Source organism: Verticillium dahliae, genomic scaffold (assembly GCF_000150675.1).
Source record: "Verticillium dahliae VdLs.17 supercont1.7 genomic scaffold, whole genome shotgun sequence".
NCBI classification, from domain to species: Eukaryota; Fungi; Ascomycota; class Sordariomycetes; order Glomerellales; family Plectosphaerellaceae; genus Verticillium; species Verticillium dahliae.
In genome coordinates, this window is record NW_009276917.1 from 1,113,907 (window position 1) to 1,133,160 (window position 19,254).

A 19,254-nucleotide genomic window follows, 5' to 3' on the forward strand; every position below is an offset into this window, starting at 1 on the left:
ATTGGTGTCTGCGATCCAGGTTTGCCACGGACAATATGTATGCCTGAATGGGACTGGCGCGTTTACTACGACAGTACAATCACACCTCTCACTATATTCTTCATACTTTTAATCCACTGTCCAGGGACGACAAGAGAGCTGGGAGAGCTTTCCCGTCAACTGGCATACGTCGGCAGTTCGATTTGCACGTCGGTTTGCACGTTCGCCTAATTTTGTCCGAATTTCCCACTTCTATCAACGCTTGGAACCTATCGCCATTATGCCACGCCTCGTGCTCTCTCGCCTGCTCGGCTGTCCCCTCTCTGCCACTTAGTGGTGGAAGAGACGATGAGACTGCTCCACAAAGGTGATGCCGAGGCTCTCTGCCGTCTCGAAGACGGCGCTGTCGTTCTGGCTGCCGCCTGGGGCCGCAATATACTTGACGCCTGACCGCGCGGCGCGGAAGACATTGTCGATGAAGGGGAACTAGCCTCATGTTAACCGTCTGCCTCGAAGTTTGCATCCCAGGTTCTGGGTTTCGTTTCTCACTTACAAAGGCATCGCTCGAAACTGCCACATTGGTCAGCTTGCCCAGCCACTCCTCCCGCTCGGCCTCGGTGAAGGCAGCTGGCACATCCTCGAAGACACCTTCGAAGGCCTCGCGCTCCTTGCCGCCCTTGGGCAGCTCGCCGCTGACGAGCAGATCAATGGCGTTGCTCTTGTCGGGGCGCTTGGTGCCCTTCTTCCACTTGATGCCCAGCACCCTCGGGTGGAAGCGAAGCCACCAGTTGTCTGACTTGTCACCAGCAAGCCTCGTGCAGTGGATGCGAGACTGCTGGCCGGCGCCCAGGCCGATGGTCTGGCCCCTGGCGGCGTAGCAGACGGAGTTGCTCTGCGTGTACTTGACGGCAAGCGTGGCGACTGTGAGGTCCCGCAGAGCATCCTCAGAAAGGGGAGCTGAGTCCTTGGGAGTAATGATGGTGCCGAAAATGTTGGGACCGATCTTGGCATCGTTGCGGTGCTGCTGCAGCTTGATGCCGTACACAGTCCTCGTCTCGACGTCGTCAGGAACCCAGTTCTCGTCGATCTGGAGGACGAGGTACTTGCCACCCTTCTTCTTCTTGAGGATCTCCAGGGCCGCGGGCTCGTAACCTGGCGCGATAACACCGTCGGACACCTCCTTCGAGATGATGCTAGCGGTGGGCACATCCACGGTATCACTCAGGGCGATCATGTCACCGAAGCTGCTCATGCGGTCGGCACCACGAGCCCTGGCGTAGGCCTGAGCCAGAAGCGAGGATTCAATGCCCTCGATGTCGTTGACGAAGTACACCTTGCGCTCGTCCTCGGTCAGAGGAATACCAATGGCAGCGCCGGCAGGCGAAACGTGCTTGAAACTGGCAGCGGCGGGCTTGCCGAGGGCCTCCTTGAGCTCCTTGACCAGAGGCCAGGCGTTGAGCGCATCAAGGAGGTTGATGTAGCCTGGCGAACCGCCGAGGACCTTGAAGGGGATTTCACCGGCGTCGGTGAACGCGGCGGCGGGCTTCTGGTGGGGGTTGGCACCGTAGCGCAGGGTCATGTGCTGCTTGCCTTCAGAGGCGTACTGCTTTCGGAAAAAGTCGGAGATGGCGGAGTCGTAGTCGGCGGTCTGCTCAAAGGCCTTGAGGGCGTAGGCATTGCGGCTGGCCTCGGTGATCTCACCAGCCTCAAGTTCCTTGAGGAAACCGGCGTAGTCGTTGGGGTCGCTCAGGATCGTGACACGGCTGTGGTTCTTGGCGGCGGCGCGAATGAGGGTGACGCCGCCAATGTCAATCTCCTCCACAGCCTCGGGGATGGTCACGTTGATCTTGGCAACGGTGTCCTTGAATGGGTACAGGTTGCAGATGACATAGTCGACCTTGTTGATGTTTTGCTCGGCCAGATCCTTCTCGTCGGACTCGAGGTTGCGGGCTAGGATTCCGGCGTGGACAGAGGGGTGCAGCGTCTTGACGCGGCCACCGAGCATCTCGGGAGCCTTGGTGATGGCGGAGATGTCCCTCAAGAGCAGGTCAGCGGGATCGAACGAAATAGCCGAATCGTCCCTCGTTCGATGCAAGTGTCGTCAATGACTTACTCGACGGGAAAACCCGACTCGCGGATCATTTTGGCAGTGCCACCGGACGCGAGAATGCGAACATTCTGCTGGTTGAGGCCTTTGGCCAGATCCAACAGACCGGTCTTGTCGTAGACGGAGACGATGGCGATCTTCTGGTCCGACATGATGGCAGGAATTGAAGAAGGACCGTGCCTTGGTGGTGAGGTTATACCGAAGGAAAGAGATGGTGCAAGTCGAGGAGGGGGGATGGTACGAAAAAAGAATGCGAGGCAGTTGTCGCCGAGGCCGATCAAGGAGGGGCACAGTGACTAGCAATTTACTTTTCGCTGGGTTGAGGAATAGGCGAAAGGTGAGGTCCTTCGCAAGTACCCAATCCTTCAACCCCGCCACCTACGTGGTAGCAGGCAAAAGTTTCGATACCCTGTCAGGTATCGATACGTTGAACCCAGCGTGTGGGGCACGCTTAGAAGGTACAAAGGATGACGTTCCGTTCCTTGCGTAAAAGTTATACCACCTAAATAAAGCAGGCAATCCCCCGAAAGTGGTTCAATAGTGACTTTGTTTTATCGATGTTATATAGTGTCTGCGCCCTCTAGAGCTTTCTGTTCCATTTGGATCTGCTGTAACGAGATGGGCCGAATGACCTGGCTTGAAAGCATCAGACAAGAAAGCGCATCACCGTGAGACTTGATAGCAGTCTCATCCAGCCGCTCCTGGACTAAATCGAGTCTCCGTCCATCATACTGATGCATCACAGCTTCCCAAGCCTGGATCAGAGGAGGTTCCATTGCCAAATCCCATGTGCCTCTCCACAGAACTACGGCTTGCTGTACGTTGCGGAGCGCCTGATACCGAAAGAGCGCTGCTAAGCCCTTTCGTCCGTTCCAAATCTCCATTGTCTTCAAGCGAGGCATCTTCATAGCCGCCAACGCGGCTGCCTGAAGTATAGCGTTGATATCTGTCGGATTCTCGTCGGGTGTGAGTAATTTTGAAGTGAGAACCAGCGACAGCAGGTTTGGCCACTCCCAAGAGGGTTGGATCTCGAAGAAGTAATAGCTAGCATCTACAATGAAAGATGCTGCAAGATGCTCAAACTTAGAGCTATTAAGTACGACCGCCTGGCTGATAGCTGGACTGGGGTCGCGGACTGTGTCGCATTCGGTCAAGTCGACTCCTTCTTGGAATCGCTGCATAAAACATGGGTACTGTTGATTGAAGTTTTCAAAAACCATAAACCTTTAGAGACGTGTGTTGGAATGTTGGATACACTCAAAAAGGTACTGATAGGCTAGATAGGTCATAAGGATTATTCGTTAGTGAGGGCCTATACGACATAGAGCGAGTAATGGTTGAATAGGATTGGGGGGGGGATGTAGTCATACTCACCTCTGTCTGTTTCGCGTTGTAGGAAGTTCCATTCCCTCCAGGGCTCGTAGTGGACGTCCTGGAGCCGAGGAAACCGGGCAAACATATGTGCTAGCGAATCCGGATTCCATCTCCGCCGGTTCTGTTGCCGGAGAAATAGACTAGTTACTGCTGGGACAGATGGGAGTTGATCCCACCATTGAAGCTCTGACTGGGCATCGTCAAATGGACCCTCATCCATCACTGCATGGAATACTTTGCTGACAGCAGATGGAGGCGGGGCGGATTGTCGAGAACCGGCAACCCAACCATGTTGAGGGTCATGGTAGTCTCCGTTTGACATTGCCTTCTCTGTGCGACAATCTACTGGTAGATCAAGAAAGATGCGTGATGTTGCTGTCTTCGAGAAAGACATATTGTTACACTCGATAGATATCGTATCGCGGTGTATTTACAGCTTTGAGATTCCAGGGTCCATCGAGATAAGTCCTTCGGCAGGAAGGACTGAAGACACATCTTTTGTCCTTCTCTGGCGATGGAAGGATTGATGGGGAGGAGGTCTGGGCGGACGTCCTCACAATGCAAAAAGAGGGTGCAATCTTGGAGGTACACGACGGGATCGAGTTTCTCTGTCTCTGCAGAGACTCGCCCAGACAGATGAGCTCCGCTGTGGTTTCGCGATCCAAGCTACCGTTGATAGGTGATATACGGTGAAAGGATGGCTTGACGAAGTTTGTGCATACGGTCTGTGGCTAGGTTGTGCATGCTGCGCCACGAAGTTGTGTCAGTGTTGCTCAGGATCGGCTCAGGCCGCGGAATGTGGCCAAGATCAAAACAGACAAACAGCATGCATCACCGTCGCGTATCAGTGCCAGCTTCTGGACCCAGACGAATCGCTGTTGAATGATTGACATCTGCCACGTCTTGAACCAGGAGTCAAAGGATCACATACGTCCCTGGGAGCAGGTGACACCTGACGAAGGTTGTGTTATACCCCCTGACTCGACATGATGGAGAGGGACGCGCGATCTCGCCCTCCCACCCACATCGATTGCGCATGACCTGACTGCCGAGCCATCCCGGCAATGACGGTCCTTCATCGAACAGAGCACCATATCGTTACATCGGCTATCAAGATCCTCCAGATCCGGCGGAGGAATTTTGTCGCCGGTTCATTTTGCTTCGTTGCCACCTGGTGCTGCTGTGCCGCGCTTAGTTTCGTCGCAGCTGCTTTTTCCATCTCGGTCACCGTCCTGGGACACCGCTAGCCCGTGGCGCGGCTGTGCCTCCCCCTCCTGTACTGTACACCATCGAACGCATAAGCCGGCAATACCCCAAGGTGCCAAGCCGTAGTGGCAAGAGCGTTGTCGAAAGGAGTGTCTCCGGTTCGGTCATCGGCGTCATGAATCAGATACATCGGTCAGATAGTCATCGACCGTTCAGGCAGAGGGCGCAGGTAGGACACAGCGTACGACACCGCGTCGAACGCCCTCGGCCTCCTCGCGCAGTTGGGTGACAACGGCTCCCTTCCCTCGCGCCTTGGCGATGAAGTCGTCCAGTGAGCCTCCAACTCCAAAGTAGAGCCGCTTTGCTCCGACGAGGGCTTGGCACTTGCAGCCGGCGCGCTCAGCCTTCTCCCTGGAAAGTATAGCCAAGACCATCTCGTTAAAGGCATCGAGCGCAAACGGTGAGTAGATCGTCTCGGCACCGATGAGCAAGCTGTCAAATTCGCCGCTGGCCGAGTGGCTCGCGACGTCCGAGCCGTAAAGTAGCTCGACGAGCTCCTGTGACCACCCTCCGGACAAGAAGCGTAGAGAGATGCTGGACAATGCTAGGAAGGCCTCGAAGGCGGCAATGACCTCCGGCGTCAACTCGAGCTCGCCCTCTTCGTAAAACGCGGTCTCGAGGACGGGTGTGGCGGTCTTCCGTGCCAGAGCCCAGGTGAGGATAAAGTTGGGCAGCGTCACGAGTTGCAGCACAGAAGGGTTGTAGTCTGCCAGGGCTATGGAAAGTGGCGAGCTGACAGATGACGTGACGGCCGCGCTTCTGAATATTGCGAGTGAAGGCAGAGCCGTGCCGCATCCAAGCTAATCTCTTGGTCAATTAACCGACCGGGAGGCTGTGAAGGGATCTATTTTTGTCTGCTGATCTACGCACCTCAATGACACGCAGCGTACGTGGGCGGGCAGGAGACAATAGTTTCTCACTATCCAAGACCTTCACGAGGTCGACGCTGCTCTCCCAGCTCTTGAAACCACCCTCATAGACGCCGGTCTTGACATCGTGGCTGCCAAGGCCTTCAGGTCCCTCCGCGGCATCGTCGTCCTCTGCCATGAGCTGAACCCTCACATCCCACAGCTCGCGCCGGGGAATCTCGACCACCTCCCCGCCGTCGAGAGTAACGTTCAAAAGGCTGTATGCAATCTTGGACGGCAGCTGCGCCAGCATGTCTGCCAGGCGATGGCTGGTCGGTGGAAGCTGAGGCTTTCCTGGCACGGGGAAAGCGCTCGCGGTAGCCGGCTGCGAGGCCTCGATCTCGAGCTCCGGGGCGGGATGCTCATCTGCGCCATCAATGTCATCTCCCGCGAAGGAGAAGGAGAAGGAAGCCATGCCGGTGTTTTCGTGCTCCAGGGTTGCGAGGAATAAGCAGGGACACAAGTGTCTACCCAAGGTAAGGTACCTTACCTTACATGAGTGGCAGTTTCGAAGAATTGAATATCACGTGGGGCGATGTGATCTGTGCGCCATGCCCTGACTGGTCAAGTTCCTGATTCCAGATCTGCGATCCCACTGTCAGGCCCCCAAGTAGTGAACCTCGCCAACAGCTTCATCATCTTCAAGCTCATTGCCTCATTTACGCGCATTTTTCTTTACGAGCTACACCATAAAGATAGTTGGCAGTCTATCAAGGGCGCTTCAGCTGCGCAGGGTCGATAGTCGAAGGAAAGGTGGCAATGTCAGCGCGTTCGTCGCCATCGTCTTTTATGTGGGGGGACCAACTGCTTGCTGCCCGTGATCGTCGGCAAGGTTGCCCTCCGCTCAACTGCATGATCTGACCCATGGCCGAATCTACCATCCAGATCAAATTGCATCTTGATGCTGTCGCTATCGGGCTTTCGAATCAGCGACCTGATTACGTTTTGCCACTTTCATGTGCTCCTTAAGCTCAAGAGCGTCTCTGATTCGCCTTGCAACGAGAAGCGAAAGGCTGAATCATCCTTCAGCCCTTCGAACGCCATCCCTCCAGCTCCGTCTTCCTCTGGATCAGACGGCAGGCTTCAGGTCTGGCTTGGCGTTCCGGCATGTCGATTGGCGAAGGATGGGCGCCATACTGTTGTTCACTGCGGCGTACATGAGCAAAAGTACATTACATGGGCTCTCGGTGGCTGGCGCCAATGGCCAACAACGGCATTAATGATCGCTATTACCATGACCTGTACCGGGGATTCGGATCCGGGTTGGTGGCCCTGCCGCTGGCGAAGAGACCGGTCCAGCGCCACGGCGGGTGCGTGATACCCAGATGATTTAGACTGCACGTCGGTTGTCTGCGACAAAGCTGTACCTAGGAACATTGTCGAATCCACCGTTGATCCCTGTGCCAGGATGCTCTTTTCGGAGGAGACGCAAGGCACGCAGGCTTTGCTCTCAGTTCCTTGCCCAGAGCTCTCCCGACAATTGGCCTGGTCCATGGCAAAGCTTGTCGACGTTAGCTCGCCCGAAGTTCCTTCATTGTGGTTGGGTGCTTTACGACCACCATGCCCCATAGCCCGCCCGAGGCTCGCAACTCAGGATCAACGACAGCTTCTCCCGACTCCTTGCGTCGCGCGGTCGTTGAGGCCAGAGTATAACGGAACTAAGAGCTAGCCTCGTGGCATTGCCGCCAATTCTTAACAAGTCGAATCTCCTTCTCTTCTATCGGGTCCGGATCGTCATCCCAGCAATACGGTTGGTCATGGCCAGGCTGGTCCAAATGAGGTACCAATCTGCAGTGACCAGTGGACTACCGTCTTCCTGCGGCGTGTCGAGGTACATGCGCTTGATGCGACAGGCAGCACACAGCGCAAAGCACGCACCAGCTTCGACGGCGGTCATACATGAGGTACACACCATGCGAGAAGCGTGAAGCCCCCTCTTCCTGCACCCCGGGGCGTCGTATATCAGCCAACAATGGTGTTCGCTGTGGGGTCGCATCCCACACGATTCAACAACGTCTCCATCTTTTGCTCGTTTGTCAAGCCTGTCCATCAATCTGCCTCTCTGCCGCCTTCTCGCATTCGGCCACTTGCAAGCTCTCCAAGACGAGCCAAATGCGACCTGTCAAGCTGCACGCCCTTGTCGACCAGTACATGGTACTGCGACGCTTGAGCCAAGGGAGCGGACCCCATCCATTCCTGCTCCTCTCCAACGCCGTGAGAGGTAGCTTGACCGACACTGCTCGCTCGCGCGCTTGTTTGCTTGCACCTGTAGCTCAGGAATTTGGCCTGCTGAACCGTGCGGGCGCGGTTCGCCTCGCCACCGAACGACGCAACGCAAGGCTTTGAGCTCTCGTGTGCTCTTTACGAGTTTGATGCGGCTGTTCGAGTGGACACCGAACCGGGGAGGGGGGGGTTCCATGACGCCGCCGTCATGCTCGCATATCGCTTGTCTCATTCGGATCTTTGATACTAGCCATGTTAGCTTCAGGGTGCCTCGGCCGAAGAAAAGAAGTCTTTTTTGAACCGTAAGCGTCGGAGAGAGAAGTGTGCGACTCTCCACACCATCCAATCCTTGTCCTAGCCATTTGCCCCAAATGTATGGATGCCGGGAGGAGCGGGAGTAGTCCAGCGGCCGTCTTGGTTCTGGATGGACTGAATGAATGGCCGACTGCCTGTTGCTTGGCAAGGGCCCCAACCTTCGTCACGGCTATAATAAGTCTCGTCCACCGTCCCTGCCGCTAACCTGTCTCAAGCACCTTCACTTCATCGACCTTGGCCCATATCGAATCGCTGTTCCTTCCTCGTACATAGTTGCTCCTCCCTCCTTCGTGTCTTCGAAAACGTGCCGCCTCGGATTCGGGCAGCAACGACGGACAGCTACTTCCGTTGCCGTCTTACGACCTTCCGCTGAGCCTCGCTCTACGATCGTCCGCCTCGTCTCGACCTCTCTTTCCTTTTCGGGGCCACAGCCTCTTCATCACTGACCAACTTCTTCAACCCCGATCATGACACGTCAAACTGTTCCCAACCTCTCCCGTCACACCGACCTCACCGGGAACAGCCACGGCGCCGGTTCTGCCCCCGGATCCGCACCCATCCGCAGCGGCCATGTTTCGTACAACGTCCGGGAGGCACCCTTCGGAGCGCCCAAGCATCTCCGCATCGTAACCGTCGGCGCCGGAGCCAGCGGCCTCAACATGATCCGGACCCTGCGCAACACCCTGCCGCCCTCCTCCTTCGACAATGTCGTGTACGAGAAGAACGCGGACATCGGGGGCACCTGGTTCGAGAACCGCTACCCGGGCTGCAAGTGTGACGTGCCGTCTCATAATTATCAGTTCTCCTGGAGGAAGAACCCCGAATGGTCCAGTTTCTTCGCGTCGGCCGGCGAGATTGAGGCCTATCTATGCAAGCTGTGCGACGATGAGGGCATGCGTACGGCGATCAGGACGTCGCACAAGATCCTGGGAGCCGCCTGGTCCGAACCGAAGGCTGTCTGGGAGCTGCAAGTTCAGAACTTAACGACGGGGGACACCTTCTCCGATTACGCCAACTTCCTCATCGATGCCTCCGGCATTCTGAAGTAGGTTGGCGGTCGTACACCTGTGGAGAATGCAACTAACAATACGGCCAGCAAGTGGAAGTGGCCCAGCGTACCGGGTGTCAAAGACTTCAAGGGCACTCTTGTTCACACAGCAGCATGGCCCGAAAACTTCGACTTCAAGGACAAGACTGTTGCCGTCATCGGCAATGGCGCGTCCGGCGTCCAGGTTCTGCCAGCGATCATGCCTCGTGAGTGACTATGGCCAAACAGTCTTGGCGCGGCATCTGCTAACGGAACCAGATGTCAAGAAGCTCCACCACCTCATCCGTTCTCCCACTGCCATTCTCCCCCCTAGGATAGCTACTATGAAGATGGGTCGCGCCGCGCCCATCATCAACCAGATTGAGCTTGATGAGCAGGATAACTTTACTCCCGCCCAGATCGAACGGTTCAAGTCTGATCCCGCCTTTCTGGAGCAATTCACCCAGGCTCTCGAGATGGACTCGAACATCAAGTTCGCCATTGCTTTGAAGAAAGACAGCCCCCAGCAGCAATGGGCTGCAGGCAAGGTCCGCGAATTCATGACTGCCATGCTTAGGGGAAACGAGAAGCTGTGCCAGCAGCTGATTCCAGACTTTCCCCTGGGATGTCGCCGTATGACTCCTGCTCCAGGCTACCTCGAGTCATTCCATGACCCAAAGGTCTCGCTGGTCACGATCCCGATTAAGCGATTCGTTCCTCAGGGTATCGAGCTGGAGACGGGCGAGCTGATTGAAGTGGATGCAATCGTATGCGCCACAGGCTTCGACTCTTCGTTCAGACCCCCTTTCTCCTTGGTCGGCAGGCACGGCAACTTGCAAGATATCTGGACCGCGGAGACGCCCAAGTCATACATGTCTCTTGCTGTTGCTGGTCTGCCTAATTACTTCAGTCAGTTAAACCACTCTTGATGTCTGATTTCGACCCTGCTGACACCCGATACAGAATTCCTCGGACCGTATGCCCCAATTGCCCACGGTGACGTTTTCACCCTGTCGGAACACATTGCAACGTACATCGCAAACCTTATCAACAAGGCGCAGTCGGAGAACATTCGCTCCCTGGCACCCTCTCAGGCTGCTGTCGACGACTTTGCTGCTCACGTGGCGGCGTTCATGCCCCGTACCGCCTTCTCTGGCAGCTGCCGCAGCTGGTACAAGCAGGACGAGGCTGGTACGGCCGCACCAGTCGTGGGTCTGCACCCCGGAAGCCGCATGCACTTCCTCTCCATGCTTGCGCGGTTCAGGGGAGAGGACTGGGAATTCGCGTACGAAAACGAGGGCAGCGCGGCCAAGGCCAACAGGTTCGCGTATCTGGGCAACGGCTTTACGATGCAGGAGGCGGCCCTCTTGAAGGCGGCGGCGGCCGCCGCCGCAGCTTCTGCTGCTGCGTCTGGGAATTGATGCAAGATGGTGTGACAGACATCGTGGCGGAGAACTGGAAAGACTGCAGCGCAGAACAATGGCGCTGTGAGGGGGGCGGGAGGATGCCATGTGCTTTTGGGTGGATTCGCTGGCGTTGCTTCTTCGGTCGGTCCACTTTGTTTAGAAGTATCAGCGCCAGGCGGCATGCGAGTGTAAGCTGCCGCTGCTGTCGCGCTTAATGAAGTTACGGTCTACCCCTTTGGCGCCCAAATTTGGCCTCAGTACTTCGTCGACAGCCGAGTGGCAGAAAATACATGTCACCAATTGAATTAAAGGATATAGTAGGCGGCACAACTAGATGCCTGTGCGGTACCTGTATACTATGTGCGCATTCGCGCTCTCAACTATCTACAGAGCTTGTACCTACTGAGATCCACCTAAAAGCTCTCTAAGCAGGCGGTGATCAATGTATATACTGAGGCCAAATTTGGGCACTAAAGGGATGAATGCGCTGTCCATGCCGTGTATGGCCTCGAGTCCAACGTGCACCACTTGAGAAACACATGATGACGTGGCTTCCTCGCACATAACGGTGCGCACATGGATAGCCTCGTATAGGGGTGTATGTATATATTCTCGACCGTGGATGAACTGGATCACGGTACTGCAACGGCACGAAATATGAAAAAGATATTTTGATTGAATTCTCTCCATGATTCAAGCCCGGCCAGACTTCGCGCCTGTTCCCATCCTGGCCAGTGGACCTCCGAATCATCACCCTGATCAGCCTTCTTCCCCATCCCATTTTCTTTCTCGCAAAGTAAATCCAGCCCACCCAGTGGCAAAACACAAGCTCAAGGTTCACATGTCATTGAAGACACAACGAGGTGGAATAAAGACTAGTCAGAAAAAAAAAGGAGAGATCATCAATTGACATCTGGTCTGCAGCGCCAACGGGGGTTATAAAAAAAAGGTATCCGTGTCGAGAAGTGAAGAGACAACATGGGAATTACTCGCGAGGATGATCGAACCCTGGAAGCCCGAGGGGACTCGAGGGGGGACCTTAAGAGCAGCAAAAAGAAAAGAAAATAAACCATCCATTTGATAAAACTCGCTTTCATCTTACGCGGGGGTACCCTCACGGCTCCTGCTCTCCCTCTTGCTCAGGAAGCTCCTCCGCATGGTCGATCGCGGGCTGTCCGGCTCCTGCGGCGTCGGGGTAAATGTGCTCTTGACAGTGACGGTGCCGCCGCCGGCCTTGAGGACCCTCTCGGCACCGCTGCCAGAGTCGTCGACGACATAGGGCACGTCGCCAAGGTCGTCGTCGCTTCGGAACGTCCTGTCGCCCTTGACCTCGATCTTGAACTGGGTGTCGGGCGTGCAGGTCCACTTGAAAGACTCATTGAACTGAATTTCGCCGCTCGGCTCCTTGTGCTTCTCCGTCTTACCGACCGTCTTATGCTTCGGCGTGAGCTGGTGGATGACGACGTAGACCTCCGACGCGGGAGGGTAACCGGACGTGGAGACGATGCTGAACACAGCCGTGCCAGACCCGGGCGACGCTCCGTTTGTGCTATAAATAGATGCCGCACCAGAGCTTCTGTTTCTGCTATGTCCGAGAGTAGCGCCATTGGCAGTACCAGGAGGAGTGCTGATCGGGGACTCATTGCCATCAGGGACGGGGCCAGAACGCTTCAAGCCGTTCCCGTTCTCTGTAATGGTCGGAGTGTCGTAGGCTGTGGCCGTGTTCCTGTCTTCGTCGTCCTTCTTGCTTCTTGAGAAGACGTTGCGCACCAAGCCCCCCACACCGGACCCGACAGCTCCGGCTGCTTTGACGGGTGCCCCAGCAACGCCGGTGACGATGCGTCCAGGCACAGCAAAGGTTCCAGAGAAAGTGGATGTGCCCTGCCGAGTGCGTGCGACGTACGCGGGGCGGAAAAGCAACCTCAGGCGCACGACGCCTGACTTGCCATCCAGGAGGAGTCTTGTCTCGCTCGGCTTGAAAGGATCGATGTGCTCAAGATTGATATCAGCAGAGCCGAGGAGATCCGGCTTGTCAGCAAAGTCGTAGTCCCAGATGACGACTTTGAAGTCGGCGCCTGTACGCGACGGCACGGGGACCTCGAAGAATTCGTTCCATACAGGGTGCAGAGTCTTCTTCTGCACCTTCGTCTTGTATACCTCCTCTCCGTTGAGCTCGAACTTGCAGTATGGGTCACTTTTGCCGTTGCGGTCGGCCGATGGAAGATCTTCGGCGTCAAGAACGTCAACGCGCAGGGTACCCATGTTGTTGATACTCTCGCTAGGATCAAGCTTCATCTTGACCGGGATGTACTTCAGGCTGACCTTGACGTTGCTGGGACGGCCATCCTTGTCATTCAGCTTCAGCATGGTCGGGTTGTTCTGCAGCATGTTAGTAATGGACGAACCACAACGGCAGCATTCTGGGGGCAAAAACTCACCAGGCACTGCTTCAGAGTGTCCAGAGTGTTGCCTTGCAACTTGGCAATGGTGCTCTCCTTGTCCTTCTCGTTTCCTTCGACGGCCTGGCCCTTCTCGCGGACTTTGAGAGTCAGACGTGAAAAATCGATCTCGCGGATGAAGCAGTCACCAATCTCGTCAAACTTGTGCTTCTTGTGCTTGGCAGCGGACGAAATGTACGAGGGGAACGCCATGTCATCAACCCACACCTCCAGATGAGTGTTGCTCTCTGGCATCTCGGCTTCCATCAGCTTGAAGATGAGCAGGCCAGTCTCATATTTGAGCAGCTGCTCAGGAGACAGATGAATTTTTGGCGGTCCTTTTGACTCCTTTGACTTTCTTGTAGAGGTAGGCGTCAACGGAACAAGGGCTGAGCTGTCGTCTCCTTCCGACGCCTTCTGCGACTTGTTGTCCAATGTGGAGCTGAACTTGCCAGCAGTTGCAGACCGCGCAAGGGGCTCCGTTTCGCCGGCTTCGGTCTCTGGCTTCGTCTCCTTTGCCTCTTCCTCCTCTTCCTCGGGGTCGGCAACGTTGAGGGTGGGATAGAAGGAGACGTTGTAGATGAGGACACCCTTCGCAATGCCCTTGCCATGGAGTTTAAGCCCAGCCTCCTTGATCGTCTTCTGGTCATGAACAAGGTATTCACCGTGCTCGTCTTGGAAGATGTAATCGCCTGCCGCAACCTCAATCTGGCCCAGACTACGGTCCTTGCCCATCTTCTCCGAGTCCATGACCTCCATGGTCAGTTTCTCTCGGTTAGAGTGCACCGGCACGTAGAGAACCTCGTCCCAGTCAGGATCGAGCGTGTTCCTGTGAGTGACGGTACGGGCCTTTTCAATGCCTGACAACAGGACACGGACGTAAGGGTCAGACTTGCCAAGAGTCTCAAAGTTACGCAGGTCGCGGGCGCCCCTAAAGTAGAAACGCATGACGCCGATAGGAGTCACATAGCCGCCTGTACCAGAGAGCACGCCAGAAATAGCGACAGGCTTCCACTGTGCCATCATCTTGACACGGCCTGTCGAGGCTCCAGCCAGGTGGAACCACTCCTGGCCCTTCTCCTTGCACTCCAGAATGTCCTCGAGCTTGATCTGATATTTGCCAATAACCTGATCGCCAGTGATGTCGCGGTCGTCCTTGATAGTAACGCCGAGCTTCGCGTGCTTCTTGTCGGTAATAAGCATCTCCTTGGACCCGTTGTCCCAAATCGGATTGTTCGTTCGCTTGAGTTTCTTGGTGTTGTGCACGTCGCGGCCGTTCAGGTGGAGGGTGGCATAGGGGTTCAGGAGACCAACCAGGCTCTTGGTGCCATCGAGGTCCTTGGCCTGCTCGACGGTGAATCGCAGGATACCAGTGTTCGATTCTGGGGGAGGCTCCTCAGAGCCATCCTCCAGCTTGGTCGATTCCAAAACCGGGAAGAAGCGAACGTCAATGGAGACCTGGCCACGGTTCTTGCCGTCAGCAAAGATGTCGAGTCGCTCGTTCTCGTGCACATTGAGCTCCTCCACTTGGTCCAGAGGGAACGATGCTACACCAAGCTCCTTGTGCTTTCTGAAATCGTTGTAATCGAAAACCTGAATGTCCAGAGAGTCGGTGAAGGATGTGATGATAATGTAGTGAGTTTCGTTCCAGCGAGGGTTCGAGGTGTCACTGATGTGCTTTGTACGCGCCAGCTCTTGCCTCCTGTTGAGGCTGAGAACGGCATACGGATCGATGTCGCCGGCGAAGCGATCAGAGTTCTTCAGTCCTTGAGCACCGTGCAGCGTAACAGCCAAAACACCGATCGCTTGGTCAACAGGCGTGCCGGCAAGCATCTTCGCAACCTCAATGGGGAAGACGTTGGGTGCGTACATCATCGGTGCCAAGTTTCCGTGAATCTGCTCCAGGATGAAGGTCTCCAAGCCGGGAATGAAGTTGATATCGAAGCCGAACGTCTCACCGCCAAGAGGCTTGCAGACGTAGTCGATGGTGGGCCTCTCGAGGAAGCACATCTCGACCTTCTCCACGTGGGGGAAGGGGATCTGCAGCTTGATCTTCAGTCGCATGATGCCCGAGAAGGCCATGTCCTCGACAATAACATCGAGACCTTTGCTGATCATGGCCTTGCCGACTCGGATTTCGAGAACGACTTTGGGGTTGATCTTGCTCTTGATCTGCTTCGAGGTCATGTCGGCAGTATCGTTGGGTGTGAAGCTGAATTTCCAGTCCATCATGACAATGTCATCTTCGGCCTTGGGGTACGTCTTGACGTGCTCCATGCGAGGCGGCTTGGAGCCGAGTGTAAACGTCTTGAGCTTCAGGCTGTCGAGGAATGCGGGGGTCGCCGAGCTCAGGACCTGATCGACCGAGTTGATGATGGTCTGCGCAAGAACCGGCTGGTAAATGGGCCAGAACTTGAGGAGGAACGAGTTGATCCATTCAAGCGACTCGTGGTCGTTGTCGAGTTTCTTCAGCTGCATCTCGCGGTTGATGTCGTCGCGGAAGTTGCGACGAACGCGACGAAGCGAAGTGCGGTAGTAGGTCGAACACGCTGCCATGATCATGAAGACCCAGCCGAGACCTCCTCCGAGAACTGCAACGAGCCAAGAGGAGATGCAGGCGAAGACGATGATGGCGGCATTGTGGTACCAATCTCCGTAGAATTTGTCGGGGACCTTGCCTTCGAGCCAGGTCGAGTGGTCCAGGAGACTCTCGGCATCTTGAGCATTGTCGTTGGGCCAACCGAACTGGGGCGCCCATCCTGTGCGCTCGTATGGCTTCTCGGTATCACCACCAGGGCCTGCGCCGTCCTCGATGACGTTGCCGTCGGCATCTTTGGTGACTTCGATGATGCCTTCTTTGCTGGGGGGTGGGAGATCAGCAGTCGGCCCGCTGTCTTCACCAGCTACATCGGTGACGACGGATACGCCGTGGGGTCGTTTGCTGTGGAAGCCCTCGGGGACGGCCTGGCGGAGGACGGTCAGCTCAGAGCCCGATTTCATCGTAGCGCCTGGGCCACGGACGAGGCCAAGCACGACTCGGGGGGGTCGTCAAGGACAACATACCTCTCGCGCCTGGCGGCGCTTCTCCTCAGGGCTCGCATCCGGGTCGAAAGTGAAGGCAGTGACGCCGGCCTTTTTCGACTCCTCGAGAATCTTCTTTTGCGCGTCATCGGCGCTGATGGTGCTTTCGGGGTCCTGGGCGGCCTCGACGGCACCCTGGACCTTGAGCTCGTTCTTCTCGGCGGCCGTGGACATGATGGTAGGGATCTGGCGAGTCAATTGACAAGGTGTCTAACTTGCTGGCGCGTGACGGCGCATGCGGCGCGGGTTGTCGAGGGGTCAGGCTCGGAGGAGACGGGTCAATTGATGAAGTACAGACTGCTGGCGGGGCAGAGAGGTCGCGGGGCAAGGGAAGAAGGGAAGGAGCGCGGTCGCGATGGCAGGACGAGAAGAGAAGGGATGGTGGTGTAGAAAGTTTCCCAGCAGAAATGGCGATCGACGAGGGTCGGTCGATTGGCGGTGGCTGGACGGGCGGATCGGCTGGGTCAGGTTGGCGATAGTGGGTGAGCCTAGTTGGAAGGGAAGGCGTCTGCTAGTGTGGTGGTGGAGGTGGTGGTGAGATAGCTAGTAGCTCTACAGAGCAGCCCACAAGGGGGGAAGGATGCTTGCTTGGTGCCCCGTTCGTGTCTTGGGAACCTGGAACAGCTCAGGAAGGAGAGGAGTAGGAGGGGAAAGGAACAAACAGCTAAGGGAAAGAGAGGCTCAGTTCTGGTCAAGGTAGGTAGGTAGGGCAAGAAGGGAGGGGGGCAGCAAGGCCAGATGAAGGCAAGAAGCAAAAAGGAGGGTTGCGTGGTGCCACACGTAAGGTTAGGGTGAAAGTGAAGGGTTGGGGCCTGGCTGGCGATGGATTGCGTGGTTTCCAGCTTCCACCGGACAGGTTCCAAGTTCCCAAAGTTGGAGCTGAGCTGTGCAGATTGCAGGTTGCAAAGCTGTCTGGAGCTCCCACTGCTTCCTCGCTGGGGGGCTGCTGTCTTGGCACGAGAGGACGGATAACGACGTAATGGGTTCAGCTCGACAGGCAAGGAATGGCCGGTCGTCTTTCCGTCCTGTCCACTTGGCAGTTTTGCGGTTAGCGCAACGTAGGTACCTAGCGGGGAGAGACCCTGGCTCCAAGGCATCTCTCGCGCTAACGCTGCCACCGAACATGGGGTGGCCGGGCCCGCTACGACGGGCAGTGTCTGGTCGGTGGTGGGTACCTACCTGTACCCAGCCAGTCAGTGTAGTCATTGAGGTCACTGAAGTCACGCATCCTCCGTCGACTCAGCATCTACTGCCTCAGCTGGTCCTGTCACTCAAGAAGCTTCAGGTGCCCTCGAAGCTTTAGCTGTACCTGCCTTGCCTACCTACCTACCTACCTACCTAGGTACCTACCTACCTTATTACCTAGGCTTTCTTGGTGAGTAGGAAATGGGTACACCATGCAATTTCCCACCTCATTTCTGGCCCTCTCCAGCCGTCTGTCTCGACACACAATTAATCCGGCAATCCGTACAACCTCTCTCGGCATTGAGTTCACGTACCACTGTGATCAGTCGGCTCCCTCCGTATTGTCCTTTTCCCCTCCGCCCGAGGACCATCGAATCACATGTCGCCTGTGGCCCATCCTTGCAGCGCATCGTCCCCTGTTCGAGAACCGATCGGGCCAGCCACGACAGCGGCCGAACCTTGACTCTGCTTCTTCGGCCCCTTGTCTGCTCACTGCCCTCGGTGCCCCCAATGGCATCTGCCCTGGATTCGCCTTCCATCAATGTCACCCTGTGGCCTGTGGGGTTTCCGCTGACGACGAAACTTGGCAGCACTTTGTCGATCTGGGCCCGAAACCTGCACATCATTCCGTGAATTCCAACATCATGCCCGGACATCCAGAATCGCTGGCATGCCGTCCGCCACGTCGGCCTCTGCGATGATGTCGACGGCAGGACGTGGATGCAAACTTTTTCATGCATTCGCTCCTCGTCAGAACTGGACCGAGACAAGACACGCACGTATCTGTCACTGGCACGATGCACAGCCACCAATTCTCCCTACCATATCCATGAACTTTCTGCTTACTGCACAGATTCTGTCTCGACGAGGTTTGGCCGAATAGCAGCTCATTGACGCCCGTGTCGCACGAGTCTCACAACGCGTCGCTGCCCGCCACTTCCCTCCCGGTTTTGCAGCCCAAACAAAGCGAATAGGCACCATGGAGCCCACGCTTATGACAGACATGTCGATCAAACAATCACCATTGTCACGGACGAGGCAAGCATTTGCCACGAGAATACAGGCTGAATGCAGCATTGGCAATTGCACCTGGCTAACTCATGATTCTGTTGATCAAATCGCGAGGCCACTCTGAAGCTGGTCAACCAACTGGGCGCAAACGCGACTTCTCAAGATACCTCCACAAACCCCCTGGCAATGAAACATGAGGGCCGCAAGGGCGTGCCCTGACAAGAAATGAAGATCCGTCATACTCCCCCATGGGAGCTCAAAGCTAATACACCAACTGTTTCTCCTAAAAGTTGGACGAGGCCGTCGCATGTTCATCGGAAGCGACCGGCACATTCCTCACGACGACGACCTTGCCCGACACACTCGTGACCCGCACGTCGACAGACGGTGTTCCGAATCCGCTGGGCTGCTCGAAGAAGTTGTAGTCCTTCCTCTGCGTCGACTGCCAGGTGCTGCCGCCGTCGGTGCTGACCTCCAGCTTGGCTACGCGCTCAGTAGCGTTGACGACCTGCATCGAGAACCAGAAAGGCGACGTGCCAGACTTGTTCTTCAGAACAATAGGCGACGAGATACCGCAGTCCACAAACTCGTATGAGGTCGAGATGATGCCCTCTGACAGGGTACCGATCTTCTCAAACGCGTTCTGGAATAGGTCGAGGTGTCCCTCGTTGCACTCGGGGCACTGGTCGACAATCTGTTGCTCGTGTCAGCAGCGCCGTCCTTTCTTGTTGAGAGCAATGAGGAACAAAGAGGGGGAAGCCAAGAAAACTCACCATGGCCGTGATGGAGTCCCCGTTGGGTCCAGTGACCTTGACGCAGCCACCGCAGTTGCGGCACTGTCCCAGACTTGACCAGAGAAGGCGGGTGCCGAACAAGCCAGATGGGATGTTTTAGCCAGTGAACGAGCAAGTGCCGCCGGAGGGGTTACTGCCGT

At 56.2% G+C, this 19,254-nt stretch overlaps 6 protein-coding genes across 6 annotated transcripts in view; 1 reads left to right on the forward strand and 5 right to left on the reverse strand.

The window, feature by feature from the left end:
* Nucleotides 1-309: 309 nt before the first annotated feature.
* VDAG_04441 (bifunctional purine biosynthesis protein ADE16) lies at nucleotides 310-2,238 on the reverse strand (the record flags this gene model as incomplete). Its single annotated transcript, XM_009650888.1, has 3 exons — nucleotides 310-465; nucleotides 533-2,015; nucleotides 2,093-2,238. The coding sequence occupies 3 exons, from the start codon at nucleotides 2,236-2,238 to the stop codon at nucleotides 310-312; spliced, it is 1,785 nt and encodes a 594-aa protein (XP_009649183.1).
* A 408-nt stretch (nucleotides 2,239-2,646) lies between these two features.
* VDAG_04442 (uncharacterized protein) lies at nucleotides 2,647-4,355 on the reverse strand (the record flags this gene model as incomplete). Its single annotated transcript, XM_009650889.1, has 2 exons — nucleotides 3,461-4,355; nucleotides 2,647-3,137 (listed from the first exon to the last, which is right to left on the reverse strand). Exons 1-2 carry the CDS (start codon nucleotides 3,852-3,854, stop codon nucleotides 2,647-2,649), a joined length of 885 nt encoding a protein of 294 aa, XP_009649184.1. The 5' UTR covers nucleotides 3,855-4,355.
* Nucleotides 4,356-4,878: 523 nt separating this feature from the next.
* On the reverse strand, nucleotides 4,879-6,049 carry VDAG_04443 (Mni1p; the record flags this gene model as incomplete). The annotated part of the gene is made up of 2 exons (XM_009650890.1): nucleotides 4,879-5,526; nucleotides 5,597-6,049. The coding sequence occupies 2 exons, from the start codon at nucleotides 6,047-6,049 to the stop codon at nucleotides 4,879-4,881; spliced, it is 1,101 nt and encodes a 366-aa protein (XP_009649185.1).
* A 2,590-nt stretch (nucleotides 6,050-8,639) lies between these two features.
* VDAG_04444 (phenylacetone monooxygenase) lies at nucleotides 8,640-10,620 on the forward strand (the record flags this gene model as incomplete). The annotated part of the gene is made up of 4 exons (XM_009650891.1): nucleotides 8,640-9,217; nucleotides 9,269-9,426; nucleotides 9,479-10,108; nucleotides 10,163-10,620. 4 exons carry the CDS (start codon nucleotides 8,640-8,642, stop codon nucleotides 10,618-10,620), a joined length of 1,824 nt encoding a protein of 607 aa, XP_009649186.1.
* Nucleotides 10,621-11,703: 1,083 nt separating this feature from the next.
* On the reverse strand, nucleotides 11,704-16,298 carry VDAG_04445 (tricalbin-1; the record flags this gene model as incomplete). The annotated part of the gene is made up of 3 exons (XM_009650892.1): nucleotides 11,704-12,984; nucleotides 13,044-16,007; nucleotides 16,107-16,298. The coding sequence occupies 3 exons, from the start codon at nucleotides 16,296-16,298 to the stop codon at nucleotides 11,704-11,706; spliced, it is 4,437 nt and encodes a 1,478-aa protein (XP_009649187.1).
* Nucleotides 16,299-18,603: 2,305 nt separating this feature from the next.
* Nucleotides 18,604-19,254, reverse strand: part of VDAG_04446 (YoaJ) — a gene marked incomplete at both ends in the record, with an annotated part of 1,238 nt that continues 587 nt past the window's right edge. The window contains 2 exons of the mRNA XM_009650893.1: nucleotides 18,604-19,014; nucleotides 19,094-19,166. Of these exons, the coding sequence (XP_009649188.1) occupies nucleotides 18,604-19,014; nucleotides 19,094-19,166 (484 nt within the window). The remainder of the gene's footprint in view (nucleotides 19,015-19,093; nucleotides 19,167-19,254) is intronic.